Consider the following 16,176-nt stretch of genomic DNA (forward strand, 5'->3'; position numbering starts at 1 on the left):
TCATTATTACGCAGATTTACTTGTTTATTTTTAGTGATATAAAAATTACTTACATGAGTTGCAGTTGCTAATATACAAATTGATGTAAAAACAATTCTTATCATATTTTAAAGTTTTTGGTCGACGTACATAAACAGCAAATAGATTGTAAGTTAAAAAAAAAAGACTTTCAATGCCAACTATCATATGGAAAATTAATACACAACTATAATTTCTGTATTTATCTAGTATATTATTATTTTTTTATAGGTGAATAATTTCTATCATTTATGTTTGGGTCGTATTATAAAGTGACAGAGCAATAGATTCTGCCAAGTTTGTTGATTCAATTTGGGCAATTTATCTATTTATTCAGATAACACCTGACTTCAGATGAAATGTCATGTCTTCAGAACTACATCCACAATCAACATCTTCTGGAGTCATCGATGCCTTGTCAAAATGTATAAAAACAGTGCGAATCTATTGAGTTTCCGCTTTTAGAATTTCAGTTTGCGAAGATTTGAAATGTTTTTTATTACAGACATTTGTAAAATGGTACTGTTTACTTTTCAATTGACCTGAAGTGTTTTTTTAAAACGAGAAAATTAACTCGATTTTTTTTTTTTCAAAATGAAAATGGGATTAAAAATTTGACGCTTGAGGGGGAGCTCAATTTTGTAAATTTGTACCTTGAAACCTATAATCTCTGAACATAAACAGTTTCTATGAGAGTCCTTCTAATAAAATGATGTCCATAGACTATGTACCTGAAAGACAGTTGTTTAGTTTCCAAAACTAGGTCAAAAATCAAGTTTTTTATTCTTGTTAAGAGTTTAACGTGGATAAGGACTTGAGTTTGGAAAAGGAACCTTATAAATTAATTTCGCTCAATAATACCACAAAATCTATAATTTAGCCATAAACATTTGGTTAGAAAATAATTTTTTTACACTTAAGCTGAAATTTATTATAGAAATGCAAGTCTGAAACTGTAGTTTTTTTTCTTTTTTGTAGAGATATTAATAGAATTTTAGACTGAAAATCCCTGATTTTAAACATTTTAAATACTCCTTTTTATTTATCAAATTTTTATTATATGAAATTATTTTATGATGGAATGGTAAAACTATATCGATCATTACATTTAATGAGTTATTAGTTATCACCACTTTCACATTTTTATCTGCACTTGAAACCCTTTCAGTTTGAAAGAGTATCAGCACTCGACCACTCGAACTTTATTTTTTTTAATGCTACCTAGATCGACTGATGTGATATAAGAAAGTGATACATAAGTGGTTTTCAAATTAGCAAAAATCTCCGAATCCCTTAATTTTTTTTTAAAGATAAGAAAATAAATTTCTCGGTTTATAAATACCTTTTTCGAATTTGTAAACTTGCTAAAATTATATCTCTACACCTTAGGTTCCCAACGTGGGTGCTGTCGCCAAACCTCCAGTGGGTATTGAAGGGGTGTGTGGAAAATTACATACAAGAGAAAACTTTTTAACTATCTAGTACACTTGGGAATTAATAGTTTGAGTTAGAATCAAAAAACCATTACATACCTAATTCTGCATAAATTACTTGCTATTAAAGCAATTATTGATTCAGTATGAGAAAAAAATTATGCTAATTTTATGGTTAAAGTAACACTTTGCTTTCAATTCTACTCTACACATAAAGTTATTAAACTATGAAGTTGGATCTTGGATTTGATTTTTTTCCCGTCTCAGAACTCCAACTCTTCATTTTGAATTTTAAACAAATTATTTTGATGTTTGTTTTATACACCATGAATATTCTGTGCAACAATTTGGTATTTTTAGGATAATTTGTTTAAAAGTTATTTTGCTCTCTATTTAGATGTTCGCAGCAGAAAATTCCTACCTAAGTAAAGGCTATTTTTATTTTTTAAAAAAAATGCTGAAAGAATTTCAAAAATAGTCATTGGTCTAGAGGGTTTTTCAATAAATTGACGATATGATTACAAATGCTCCCTATTGAAAATAATAAATAAAAGATGCTTTTTTTAATTAATATTGTTTAAGTAATGTTTGATAAATTAACTTTTTAAGGGAGCCTTAAAAAACAAGTTTATTTCGGAAACAGGGAGGTCAGTCTAAAAATGCTGGGAATATAGGCTCTAGACAATCAATAGGCATCTTGTTGTCAATGTCTGAGGGAGCAGGGTTCTGCCCTAAGGCCTTGCGAGAATATTTTTTTTTTTTTTAATTTTATCTTTTTTGCACAAGAAATGCGTAATGTGAGGCAATAGATGCGACTTATCGATGTAAAATTTAACATAAAAGTATGCTGTCCACCCATCATACCTCAAAGTAAATTTTTTTCTTCTTAATTTTCATTTCGATTATTTTTTTTTAAATTTCTTACTAATTATAACGTTTGAGAAAATTTTTTAACAAATTGGAAGATAACAGACCGTTTACACTGGATGTGATTTTTTTCGCTAGCGATTCGAATGAGAAGAAACAGGAAAGACTAGTTTTTCTCGGGTAAAAATCATGGATCCTAAAGCGATACTCTAGACTCCATGGTAAAAATATTTTACCCATGAGGTTTTTATTCGCATGTAACAAAATCACATCCATCAATATAGGCGGCCTTTTTTAATAGCTCATTATTCTGTATCCAGATATTGCTTTTCACCTTTTGCGTCTAATTTTAGTGAATTTGAAAGAATACATCTTATGGCTCATTCATAAAGTGCTTATTGGAGGAGATACATATTGTCCATATGCATAGACCAGCGGACCTATTGACCCTTACATGTTTGGTTCTTAACGATTGCGCCGTGTTGCGAATAATTCTTGATCACCTCATAAAAATAAGTGTGAGAAGACGCTTTTTAAAGTCAAAATTGGAAGTGGTAAAAATGTGCAGACTCACTGCTCCTCAGGTGATTTCATTTAAAGTGAGTGTAGTCATTAAACTAAAATGAAACTTTAATCGAATGAGTAATGACTATACTCAGCGAAGTCCATCCAATATGTTCAGATGATTTATGAGTTTCATGCAATCTTAACTCTGGATTTATAAAGTGGTTTTTGAAATTGTGGTATTCTGCTACGGTTTTTTATGCAATAGTTAAAATTCCCCACAATGAATGGTTGCAGTTGAGTTGCCACGGGAAATTTTGTCTGTCTAACCAAAGAACTTCTTCAACTATTGGGGTTGTCCATGCAAGGATATAGAGGGGTATATTCACCTCTATATTCTTTGGTGAAGCGTCGACCATAGAGTTACTATTTCAACTTTATGAGTCATCTCTTCCGCGGGGGATATAAATTGTGATGGCATGTCCGCTGTTCATCCTCAGGATCTTTCTCAGAGCGACGCCGATAGTCCTTTGTGCAGCTCTAGTGCGACGTAAATAAAATACCTTCCAACCCATCACGCACCTCTGATTTCTGCAGAGAGAAACAGAGACCTTAATTGGTTGGTTTTTCTCGCAAAAAACATTTCATCAATCTGGCTCTAAATTTTTCTCGGTTCATGATTATGTGTGCATGAATCATATTTAATGAGAATGACCCTTTAGTTCAATCATTTCTTGTTTCTAAATTACGTCTTATGATTAATTTTACTTTATTTTTAAAAGCATAGCAAGCTACAAGTTAAAAAAATAGTCTATGAAATTAGAACCGGTTTATTTATCAACAAACATAGCAGACGAAAAGTTGATTAGGAATGGAGGATGTGTTTTTGTCAAGATAATATATTGACAAATGATGTTCATTTTTCATTAGCCTCGTTTAAAAAAGTACTAAAATATATATTTACCTAATTACTTTTTCAAAATTTAAAAAAAATTATGCTTTATTCTTCTAGGTGACTTAACGTTAGTATAAAATGTTGCAACATAACGCCCCTTTAATTTTGTCTAAGAAGTGATTTTTATTGTAATTGTTGAATTCTATAGCTTGATTTATCCTTCTTTTCTTTGTTTTCAATTGCGTATTACTTTATATTTTTTTGATGTTTAGTACTATATTAAGCAGAGTTATAATATTTTTCTCAATTTTCTTAAGTTTATTGTATCATCCTTTCTCATTTACATTTAATTCTATTATCAACTAATTATCATTTAGAAAAGCACACCCACCTTACCCTAATACATCTGTAAGAAATAAAAATTTTGAGAAAATTTTCAATTCTTGTTTCTTTTCTTCCAAATCTTAGAGATATGATTGTTGTTGTTATTTCTTTATACTATCACACATAAGCATGTCATAATAATGTAAAATTTTTTATACTTAGTTCATTTATTTTTTTTAACAAGGTTTTGACAAGTTCTCAAAAAAAAAAGGTGATCAAAGCTAAATTTAGCCTATTACTTTAATATCCAAATTATTTTAGCGAGTTTAGAGGATGTAACAAGCCTGTGCCATTGTTAGACATAGTAAATTATATAGAAATGATGCATTTTTATCCTCCAATTTTGAGTCTTCAGAATCTGTGATCCCTTTAGAAAATCTATTATTAATACGATAATATTCTGCTAAATTTTCCAATCTTTTACTATCACAGGTTTCAAAGTTTTATATACAGGTTTTATCAAAGATATTTTAATTCTTTTAGGTCTTCATTATTAGGTAAAACATCTGTAAAGGAAATATTTGGAACTTTTCACTGAAACTGTAGTATATTTTGTTATTAAATTTTCATATTTTTAGTATTTAATTTCTTATTTTATAAAAATTATGTTTCTTTTTCAGCAGAATGGATGAAAATCCAGAAATTTTAGCTAAGTATCAAAAGTTAGCACTTGAATATTCAAAAGTAAGTTACATTTTCATTATTGTTGTTAAAATTTTTTATTAATTTAATTTTTTTTTTCTATTTGCAAGGTTACACAGGGATTTTATAAACCCAGAGTCAAAACTCATTAGGGCGCTTTCCTTAAAACATAACATTTATTTTTTCTTCTTATTTTGCAAGCCATTTTTAAAAAGCCTTTTTTAAGCGGTAATTTAACTTTTGATGCTCAAAACATCAATTTTCATAAACATACTAAATTTACTTCAAATACGACTCAATTTTAACTCAATTCAAACTCATTTTATGCATCTTTAAATTTTTTATTAATTATATTTTTTGCTGAAAACTTAGCACGTGTTGGCTAACTTTATTCTTTGAGTTGCTGTCGGTTTAACTGTTTGAAAAAAAATTGCGGTATACTTATAAAAAGTTCTCTGCCTATTTTTTTAATCATTTTTTTTAATAAAACATTAAAATAAATTACATTACGTGTGAAAATTTTCAATCAGACTCTGGGGCATTTGTCCCTGTGTGCCTCCTTTGAGTACTGTTCTGTAAACAGTTATGTGAATCTGAAATTATAGAGTTAGAAGATTAAGTATTTTATATAGATATGTATAGTAATGATTGTTTAAATGAATAAATGCATGAAAATGTTTGTTTCTTGATTATGATATTTCATAGCTTAAACTTCTATATATGCATGTTAAATGTGGTTACATGGTAAAATATTTATCCAACAATTATAAAATTGTTCAAATGCCAAATTGTATTCATTAAATTCATTTTTTTTAACTTTAAGAAAACTTTTCAAGAAGTATCTAAAATTTTTACCAAATATATTTATTTGCATATTGAAATAAATTTTTTTAATTTAAGTTGAAAGCTCAAATATCTGTTTTGAAGACAGCAGTCGCAGATGAACAAACTAATGCATCCGAATTACAAGTAAGTATGAAGTAAAGTAGTAGTTTTTTAAATTAATATTAATATACATTTATCATTAAACCATTTATTTAGATTCAATTTTTAAAATTTACCTTTATCATGTCTATTTTTAATAAAGGGCAACATAAGAATATTTTTCTAAATAACTTGTAATCACATCATTATTTAATATTGTCATTTTCTGAAGGGTCTGAATTTCTAAAAATGTAATAAGAATTGGAATCAAAACATTTTCAAAAAGTAAAATGCTTCAAAAACCCGAGGTTTATTTTATTTTCATTGATTTCATCCTTATTTACCCCTCCCCATATACACTCACTGTGAACAATCTTATTTTAAAATTTGATATTATTTTTATTATATTTTAAATTCAAATAAACAATGCTCCAATTATGAAAATATGAGAAAAAAATGTAAAATTATAAATAACTCAATAATTCATGTTCAATTATGATTTTAGGAAAATGCAATTAAAATCTTTGTATCAAGTTTAATGTCATACTTCAAGCCTAGCATTTTTAATTTTTGTATTAATAACTATCTTGTGCAGGTCTACAAATTAGCCAGTTAATAAATCATTGAAGCATTTCGTCATGTTCAAACTACTAATGCAATGGTCATGAAAAGAAAATCATTTGAGATGTGAGAATATTACTTAGGCTTGTCTTTTGATAACATTTGAATTATTTGGATTTTTACACACTTTATCTTTAAGGGAATTTTCTATTAAATAAAGGCATTATTATTTGAATTTTTTTTTAATTCAAGGGTGTTTTACAGCATTTTTTTTAAGTATTTAGGGTATTTTTTTCCATTATTATTATTTTTTTTTTGGCTATAAATTTTTTTAAATATTAATGCAAGTTTTTCCTAATAATTTTACATTTTATTTTGTCACTCGCAATATCATCTACTACCAAGTTTTCCTCATTTATTATGTTATTAATTTAAAATCTTGAGAAGGTATCATTTTTTACAGCTTTCCCATCTTCTCTGATTTGTATTTTTTAGAAGATTGCAGTTTTTTAAGCAAGAATTTACTGTTGTCTGCTATTGAAAGAAACTGTGGGTAGGCAACAGGAATAAATTCTGAAAGCTAAATTTCTGAAATAAATTCTGATTATTTTAAAGATTTATTTAGTTTAATATGTTTACTTAAATAGTAGGACTCTTAGGATAATTTTTTATAATTGATGTCATTTTTTAAAAGCATTTATAGGGATTTTTTTAGGTCATAAAAATTCAGGCTCTACTTATTTACTGTGAAGAGAAAAATCCCCATTGTGAAACAAGTTGAACAAAATTTTATTTTGTGATTAATAGGTTAACAGACAAATTATTCCTGACAATAATTGTTACTTCCACTATAGATATTTTTAAATGATTTGTTCCTCTCCTTTTAGGAAGCTCTAAAGAAAAGAGACCAGTTGATTCGTAAACTAGAGCAGGAGGTGGAGTGTTTGAATTTCAGAAATCTGCAGCTTTCAAAAAGAGTATCTATTTTGCAGAATGATTTGGAGGTTGTTGATACAAAGCATCATTCCAAGGTAATATTCTTTTGTTTGTTTGCTGATTTTTTTGTCATTTTATATATATATTTGTGGTATAATCGTGGTAACGGGGCGACATTGTTGCAGAACGATACCAAATTCTTGCAGAAAGATTTTACCTTTGGGAAATAAAAAATTTTGGTTTTCAGAAACTTTCCTAAGATTATTTATATTCAAAAGATGCCTTTCTCGTCCGTCGGAGTCGAAAAAAATGCTTATGATTATTTTATTCTCAAATTCTTTTTCAAAAATAAAGAATAATGAAATAAAAAATTTGGTCTTCTTTTTTCTGCAGAAATTTTAGTTCTGTTTTTTTTTTTTGCAATAATTACTATTGACTTCTACATCATTTTTAAAATCCTATATTTTTAATATATTATTTATTACAACAACTAAATCTCAAAATGAAAACATGCATTCAGTATTGCATTTAGTACATTTAGTATAAAATGAGAAAGAACCCCTTTTTGAAGAGCCCGATTTGCACGATTTTGCCGTCGACCTTCCCCCCTCCTGGTAATTGCAGCAGTAGTTGTAATTGTAGAGTTTTGTATTTCTTGGAAAATGTGTACATAAAAATCAATTTATGTTAGGATTAATTGACTTAGATTTTATGTAGTATTGAAGATGATATTTTGTGGTTACTAATTTTATTCAGAGTTTAACACGAAGTCTTTTTGAAAATGTGACCCATATTTTTTAAAATATAAGCTGGTATGTATTATGAATGTATAGATTTATGTATTATGCATAGAGTTTTGTATAGAGTATTCGAAAAGGGTTTTAAAAGCCTGTTTTCATGTTTCATTTGGGTGCAAGTTGAACTTTTATTCTATTAGAAAACAGTTATTTAATAGTAACTGAAAAAGAACATTAAAAATCAAAGAAATATATTGGGCACTATTGCAATATATTGGGCTTGTTTTTATGAATATTAAGTTATAAAAATAGTTGGTATGATCATAAAATAAAAAATCTTTTTATATGCTTCAATAGATTTTATTTATACTTTTAAAATATTGCCATAAAAAGTTAATTTATCATTGCATAAAAGCCATAATGGGACAGTGTTTAAAACACCAAATAGTTATTTTTCTTACCCTGGAAGATATTTGAAGCCCTTTCAGCTTCAGATCGATGACACCTGTTTGGAAGTAAAGGCGACCGCTGCTCAATGCTGTTCGAATTGCTATCATTATGACCTAGATCACAAAATTATGAAGCCTTAATAATTATTGTGGAAAATGTTGTATATATGTATTGTGGATAATCCAAAAATGCAGTACAAAAACACTCTTTGACTCACAAAGAGTACTTTTTGTTGTTACTTAAATTGTAACAAATTTTTTTAAAAAAATTTTGACAAATAATTAAGTGTTATGATATATCTAAATTGTACAATAAATTTAGTGAACCAGTAATAGTTAAGGTCATTAAAATGCAGCAGATGAGATGGTTTGGTCATATCTAAGACAAGAATTACGCAGTAATAAATTAAATTTACATGAGCCTGAGGGAAAAAGAGAAACGTAGGTCACTTACTAGATTGTTAGATTAAGCGGAAAAGGGCAAATAGTTATGCAGTGTAAGGGTTAATAGTTATTGAGTACTAAGTCATTATCCAGCTGTTGTGCTGTTAGAAGAAAATTAATTAATTAAAAAAATTGAACATTTTGATAGTTTAAATACTTGAGCACTGTAATGCTCTAAAGTGCCTATTAGTAGTGTATAGGCACATTTGAACATCACAGTTTAATTTATAACCGTCGTTGAACAGCCTACCCAATTTTTTGGGTTTATGACTACAAATATTGAACCCCATAGCCTTGTAATTTTGAACCCAATCCAGAAAACAAGGGAACCCCTGGATCAAGTATTGGGAGAAGGTCTTTGTGGAGGTTTTTTTGATGGAACCAACCCGCATTTGCATTACACAGGGTGGAAAACCATAAAAACCTCCCGTGTTTAGCCTGACAGCAAGAGGACTCCAACCCATGATCGGTCTACCACTGACGATATTTTATGTCAGAACTGTGGTCCCTGCGAGCCACATGCGGAATTCGTACCGGGTTCTAATCCCAGTGATGGATGCGGAATTCGTATTGACCTGCCATCACTGGATTAGAACCTGGTTCACCTCATTGGAAGGTGAATCCTCTATCCCCTGAGCCATCATGCCTCTAAACATCACATTAATTTTTTTTCTGTTATGGTTGTGTGTAATGAATCTTTTCTATGCTCTTTACTACCTGTTAGAAGGAATTTGAATGTTCAAATTTAGTGCTTAAGTATATTTGTAAAATTAATTTATTGTTTAAATTGGTTTTTAATTTATATCAATTCATGGTGTGTTGCAATGATTGGAATAGGAAATTCAAGCCATTGTAAAGGATATTCATCATTTATTTATTTATTAAATATTTATAAAGCATTAAAATCATTACAATGGATTAAATTTTATTTTTGATTCTCCCAGGCTAAATCCAGTTCTATTATTTTTATTTGTTAATATTTTATTAATTGACATAATATAAGAACAAATATTTTTTGGGTAGTAAATGTACTATTAATTCATTTTCAGAGTAAATCACCGGGTGTTCAGTCTGGTCATTTATCTGAATCTTACAATGTTTTGAATGCTGAGCTACAGAGTAGAATAGAAGAAAATGAAAGACTACACCAACAGGTGGGAAAAACTTATTTAAATTTTCCTTTTTTGGTCTAAAAATTCTTATAAAATGTTTTAAAAATTGTTATTAATGTAAGCATTTTACGAAATCGGTTACCTTTAAATTATGTTCTAATAATCTGTTTGCTGTATTGTATTTCTTCTTTTTTAAAACCAACGGCATTTTACAGTTATTTTTTGTAAGGTCCCCAATTTTTGCACTATCTTCCAAGCTTCCAAAAAATACACATAATTTCAAATTTCAGCAAAAGTTTTGAAATGTTTTAGGAGGAAAAAAAACTTATTCAAATAAGAATATTTGCAGTCTAAACTTGTTTCAATCGATTAATATAATAGTTTTAATATTTAAAAAGTGAAATAGAACGTTTTATTCTTTTCGTAAGTATTTTATTGTTGAACATCTATTCTCTATTGAATAACATAAAAGAAAATTGGGTTGTTGTGTAGGAGAGGTTGTGACTGTAAACTAAACGGCTACTCTTAGTTTAGTTTAAAGCAAACAAAATATTATTAACAGAATTTTTTTTTAATATTTAATACTAACTTTCATGCTTTATTTTAAGGTCTATACTGCAGATCAAGAACATGGTAGAATTGTCTCTGATCTAAATTCTACTGTAGAGCAGTTACAGTCAAATTTAACTGAACTTGAGAAAAAAAGTAGTGAAAAAATCAAAGAGCAACAAACAACGATAGATACACTGCAGAAAGAAAAGATAAAAATGCAGGTACTTACATCCATTTTAATTAAGATCCCTTTCATATTAAAATTATTTTTCTTTTTCTACATTTCTCTTTTTTTTCAGGTTTGCATAAAAAATCATGAGCAAGAATTAAAAAAGTTGAATTCATCTGAAGATATAAAGTACTTATGCTTGTTTTATTATCTTTTGAAATTTTTCCATATTTGCATGTATTTTTTATTATGCTTTTTTAAATTTTTTTTTTAAAACTAGCATCATGTTTGGTCTAGTTTGTAAATGGTACACCATCTGTAAACACTGTACTTCAAGGATTGATTACACTGGGGAACAACTTATTTTTGTTTCCTGTTGAAAGAGGTATCTTAACAGATTTTACATATTTTTGCATCACTGATTTCTAGTCTGCAATAGGTTTCTCTCTACAAGCTACAGTTATAATAAAATGTAATAATATATTCCAAACCAAGATTTTATAAAATTCGCAAAAGTGATTACTAAGTCTCCTCACTTCTGTAGGGTATTCTGAAAGAAGGCAATAATACATTTCAGTTAATGATGGGGTAGATAAGTTGTTTGTGACAAGTGTGGTGATGTTTTTCAAAGAAGCAAATAAGCGTGTGTGTTTGTATATATATGCACTTATTTGCATAGTGCCATTATGCTACCATCTGCCGCGTCTGACTCTAGTCATGTGTTATTTAGCAACACTAACTACAATAAAACTGGCTTGTTTGTCAAGATGGAAATTATTGAAGCTAATATATTTTAGCTTTATGTGGAATCAGCTTTTTTTTAAATATAATTAGTGAAATTTGAGAAATAGCTATTACTTTTCATTAGATTTGTTAAAATGCATAGAGCTTCAGAACATGTTTTTAATAATATCTGCATTTACATCAGACTTGATTTTCTTAAGTTTAAAGGTTACTTTGTTCCACAAAAGAATATAACCTGCAAGAAGAATGCATCATTTATGCTTTTCAAATGGGCAGTTAATAATTGGACTAATTTAATCTTTATTATAAACAGCTGCTGAGTTGTGTATACGAAGATTTAAGGAGGCTGTTTCTTGTTGACTAACTTGTCAAAATTGAACTGGTGTCCATGTAACACTAACAACAATAAACATGTTTGCTTGTTAACTGATGTTTTACCGGAATTTTCAGTCACACATGATAGTACTCCAGTTCCCATTATTTATAGCTGTTAAGCCTTAAGTACAGTTTTTTTTTAATGTTTTTAATATTAGTAAAAGTAAAGCATTTCTGCAACAACCAATTGTGGATCAGGAAGTCAGAGAGGTTAAATTTACAGAATTTCATAGTCAATGTGTGGTGATGTAGTCAGCTTCCACCATCCTTACTTTTCATACCATATTTAAAGCCCACCATCCTAGATGGGCTTTAAGTCACCACCAGGGATAAAACCTGAGTTTTTTTACAATGACATCCCAGTATCTTAATCACTGTGACTTGGCTCTAATTTATTGTGATCATTGTGGCTCTATTTTATCATTATTTTACCTGATCACTTGTTTTCAACTGCTAACCCCATAGAATTTTGGCTACCTCTTTTCAATTTCTGCAGCTTTGTGATTTTTGACCCAACTCAGAAGATAAGTGGATTCTTGGAATAAAGATTTGGATGAACTTGGTTTTGTGGAGTAGATTTTTTGAGTGAAAATGATGCACTTTTATGTTAGGTAAAATGAATACCACAGAAACCTCTTACAGTTACAGCAAGGGATTTCTAACCTACGGTTGGTTTGTCACTGGAGATATTTTAGGCCCATGCTTTCCTAGAATAGTATGCAAATGGACTAGCTTTTGCTAAAATTTGAGCCTGATTTGCTTCATTGAAAGGTAAATGTGTGAAAAGCAATTCCTCATCAAATATCAAAATTTAATACCAGTATTCTTTACATATTTGTATTCAAATTTAAAAGGGAGATATTTAAAAAAATATTACCACAGCTTTATAAAGGAGACATCAAATTATATGTTTTACGTTCGTTGGTATCAAATTGTACGTTGCCAAGCATATCTTTGTGAATAATTTATTTTGAAATAGGCTTGCTTTATTTCATTGTGTTTAACTGTCTCATTACTCCAGTAAAAAAATTTCTAAACAACAATATATGTGTTAGATTTAGATTAGATTCAATATAGATTTTTTTAAGGAAAGCAACTAGATTTTATTCTGAATTGAGTGAAATTATTAAAAGCTAATTTGTTTGGATTCAATTCTTATTTTTAGATTTGAGCTGTCTTTAATTTATTTGGATTGGTTATAATTTTTGTGTTTAATTTAATCAATATATGTATTTTTATAGGAATTTATAATTCCTTTAAAAATATGGCATGATAAATATATATATAATTACTTTATATTTTACAAACGAGTTTATTGTTTTTTTATGTAACATATCTTGCAATTTCAAAAGCTGATTTTGTTCAAAAACTGTATTTTTAGTATTCCTTATTTTATATTGCTTTATTTTAAAGCAATTTTGTTAACTCATAAAATTGATATTGTTTTTGATATTGTTCGCTTTCAATAATATTTTTTTTAGGTCAAAAGACATAACAGCTGAGAACAAAGAGCTAAATCTTCAAATAGAAGAAATGAAAACAATTATAGCCAATAACGTTTTGTTTAATGATAAGTGTAAGTTTTAGAAATAACTGTTTTTTATGTTATTTATCATTGTCTTTATTGATCTTTGATCAGATTGTCTCAAGATAAACCGAATGATGAAAATTTTTTTTGTGTGCATAAATTAGTAGAGGATACATTGTCTTGTCAAATGTCTCTAGACACACCATGGTGCAGACACAGAGCTCTTGGTTCTCATTTGTTTCTATGATGGCGTGCATATGTCTTAGTAGAATTTATGTCAGTTTTCGATTGGTGTCAATAGGAATTGATATCCATCCATCTCACATACCCATCCTAGCTGAAGTGAGTGCTAGCAGTGAGGCTGTGTAATTTGAATTTTAATTCATTTCAAGGATTCTCTATGGAATTTAGATCTGGGTTTTAAGGCTAGTCCAGTTTTGCACACCCATTTTGTCAAATTATGACTGTGCAAGTCTCGGTGTATGAATAGAGCAATTATCTTGCTAAGAGAGAAAGGGTCCTCTCCCGAAATATTGGCATAGAATTGAGTGAGTATCATTGTCCAGATTGTCCACATACTTGACAGAGTTCATATTTTCAACCACATGAACTAATGAACCCTGGACAGGCTTCCAGAAGCACTCATGCAGCATGGTGATTTAGAGAAGGTAGTGTGTAAGAGATACATTTATCACTTGTGTGAAAATTATTTTTCTAGTTTTTTTCTTTAAATCAAGATAAAGTATCAGTGTTTTTATTATTTTATACGCTACATAGTATGGCTTCTTTTTTACTAGCTTAGGATTTATTAAATATTGAAATCATCAATTTAAAAAAAAACTTTTTAAATGAGTTAAAACTAGATTCAACTCCATTTCAAAGAGAGTTTGAACCACCCTTAGAGAAGTGTAATCGTCTAGTAAAAATTGAAATAAACTGTTTAAGAATTATGCGTGGCACATTAGACATTTTATAACATTGATATATTAAATTTTTATCCATCTTTTTTGCATTCAATTTAAAATAGGGTGTTTACATACTCTTTATTATCTTCATTACCCATGTAATATAATACACTAGTGCAAATTTCGTTGCCATCTATATGTGATTGTGTCAAAACTCATCACGATTTTGGAATAGTATTTTCTACATTTTTATCTTTACTTGAGGTCACCCGTTTTAAAACACTTTTTATTTTGATTCTGTCACTAATCTTAAATTGGTTTAAATTTGACCCACCAGTTTCGTAATGATTAATTTCTCCTTATTTATTTTAAATGAAGTTTTATGTTTTTACAGAACTTGTCTATTTCATTTTTAATGTATGTTTTTCTTTTTGTAAATCCCATAAGAAGGAACTGTTACATCTTAAAAAGTATATAATTTGTTGTTCATTTTACTGAAATTCTGTTACAAATATTTACTCATTGGGTTGTGCATGTTTCAGCTAAGGATGTTTTAAATATTCTGAATACTCCCATTATTCAACGTGGTAAGCACAATCAGCTGTTGTTGCTAATGCTCAAGAAGCAAAACCTTGTATACGAGTTTTGCCGGCAAATGTCCGATTTGCACACTTTCATGATACAAAGACTTTGCGCTTCAGATACAGACAATAAAGCTGTCACCGTAAAGGTAACTGTTACATGCTGCATATATCGCCTTATTATTTCTCTTTAGTTCTGTTAATTTGTTGTTCTGTTATGAAATAGTATTTTTTTTACTACTTTTAACAGTTTAAATACCAATATCTATCTTTAATAATGATTGTGTAATTGATTGTAGTCTTATAATTTAAAATATAATACACTATTTCAAGAAAAAAATTTCTGAAAATCATTAGGTTTGCCTGATGACCTAAATTTTAAGTAATACTTTATCTTATTATTCACCACATCCATAGGGATCACTGCTCTAGTACATCTTCATCATGACATTGGGCTCTTCCATTATAGCAACCTATACTAAGTCCATTCCATGTTTGTAATATTATTTTAACTGTCATTATGACAAATTTAGTGTTCATTCTATTGAATGTGCAAAATTAAATTGAAAATTTTTTATTCCCCAGGAAAACTATTAAGACAAGGGTTAAATATTTTTTTGTGGTTCCCAAACAAAACAAACAAATTACAAGATAAAAAAAAATTTAAATGACTATTACTTTCAATTTTACCATACAATAAATTAACCATCTCTTTCAAGGTGGGGCTTCCTAAATTCAAATTCTGGGTGGTTCTCTATGAGGATTTGTATCACTTATCAAGCAGCATTGATAAAAAAATTAAAATGAGGTATACTGTTGAAATTTCCATTTATCTTAATCCTCTTTTAAGTCCACTTTAGTGCAATGAATACTTCTTTCAATATAGAAGACAATTTTAGGGGATACTTTGTGTTGATGTATTCATTTTTGCAGTTTGATTTTAGCCTTCCTATTATGTTCGTTTTGATTTTTGTTAATCATGCATGTAAAACTGAATATAATCGTGCTTTTTGTTACTTGCTGAAGTTGTATTTATTGTAATTTTAGGTTGTAATTTTGATTTCAACTATTAAATTTCAATGTTTCAGCTAGAAATAAGCTTGCGAGAGAGTATTCAACAATTAAAAGTCATTCCACTCAATTTTGAAAATATTGTTAGTGCTATCAAAGCTGAAACTTTAACATGGGTAAGTATAATGGGTATTATCTTTACTTTCATTACTGTTAAAGAGCTGATCCACCTTGGAAATTTATGGCATAACCATTAAGTTATTTAAGCTTGCAATTTTAAGCTAGACTTAGAAAACAATAAAAACCCTTCTACCAAGCATATGGAAAACTCTTCTTTCATTATTAATTTTAAAAATAAAATGAAGAACAGAAACAGACATGTTAACTTTTTGTAAACTCTTAAAT

At 28.7% G+C, this 16,176-nt stretch overlaps 1 protein-coding gene across 1 annotated transcript in view; it reads left to right on the forward strand.

Moving 5' to 3' along the window:
* The first annotated feature begins 3,471 nt into the window (after positions 1-3,471).
* The window catches only part of LOC107449633 (protein phosphatase 1 regulatory subunit 21), a 34,192-nt gene continuing 21,487 nt past the window's right edge, over positions 3,472-16,176 (forward strand). The window contains exons 1-10 of the mRNA XM_071177400.1: positions 3,472-3,766; positions 4,722-4,785; positions 5,644-5,712; positions 7,116-7,259; positions 9,844-9,948; positions 10,515-10,679; positions 10,758-10,816; positions 13,228-13,322; positions 14,722-14,909; positions 15,849-15,947. Coding sequence (XP_071033501.1) covers positions 4,726-4,785; positions 5,644-5,712; positions 7,116-7,259; positions 9,844-9,948; positions 10,515-10,679; positions 10,758-10,816; positions 13,228-13,322; positions 14,722-14,909; positions 15,849-15,947 — 984 coding nt within the window. The 5' untranslated portion in view covers positions 3,472-3,766; positions 4,722-4,725. The remainder of the gene's footprint in view (positions 3,767-4,721; positions 4,786-5,643; positions 5,713-7,115; positions 7,260-9,843; positions 9,949-10,514; positions 10,680-10,757; positions 10,817-13,227; positions 13,323-14,721; positions 14,910-15,848; positions 15,948-16,176) is intronic.

The sequence above is a fragment of the Parasteatoda tepidariorum genome, chromosome 2 (assembly GCF_043381705.1).
Source record: "Parasteatoda tepidariorum isolate YZ-2023 chromosome 2, CAS_Ptep_4.0, whole genome shotgun sequence".
NCBI classification, from domain to species: domain Eukaryota; kingdom Metazoa; phylum Arthropoda; class Arachnida; order Araneae; family Theridiidae; genus Parasteatoda; species Parasteatoda tepidariorum.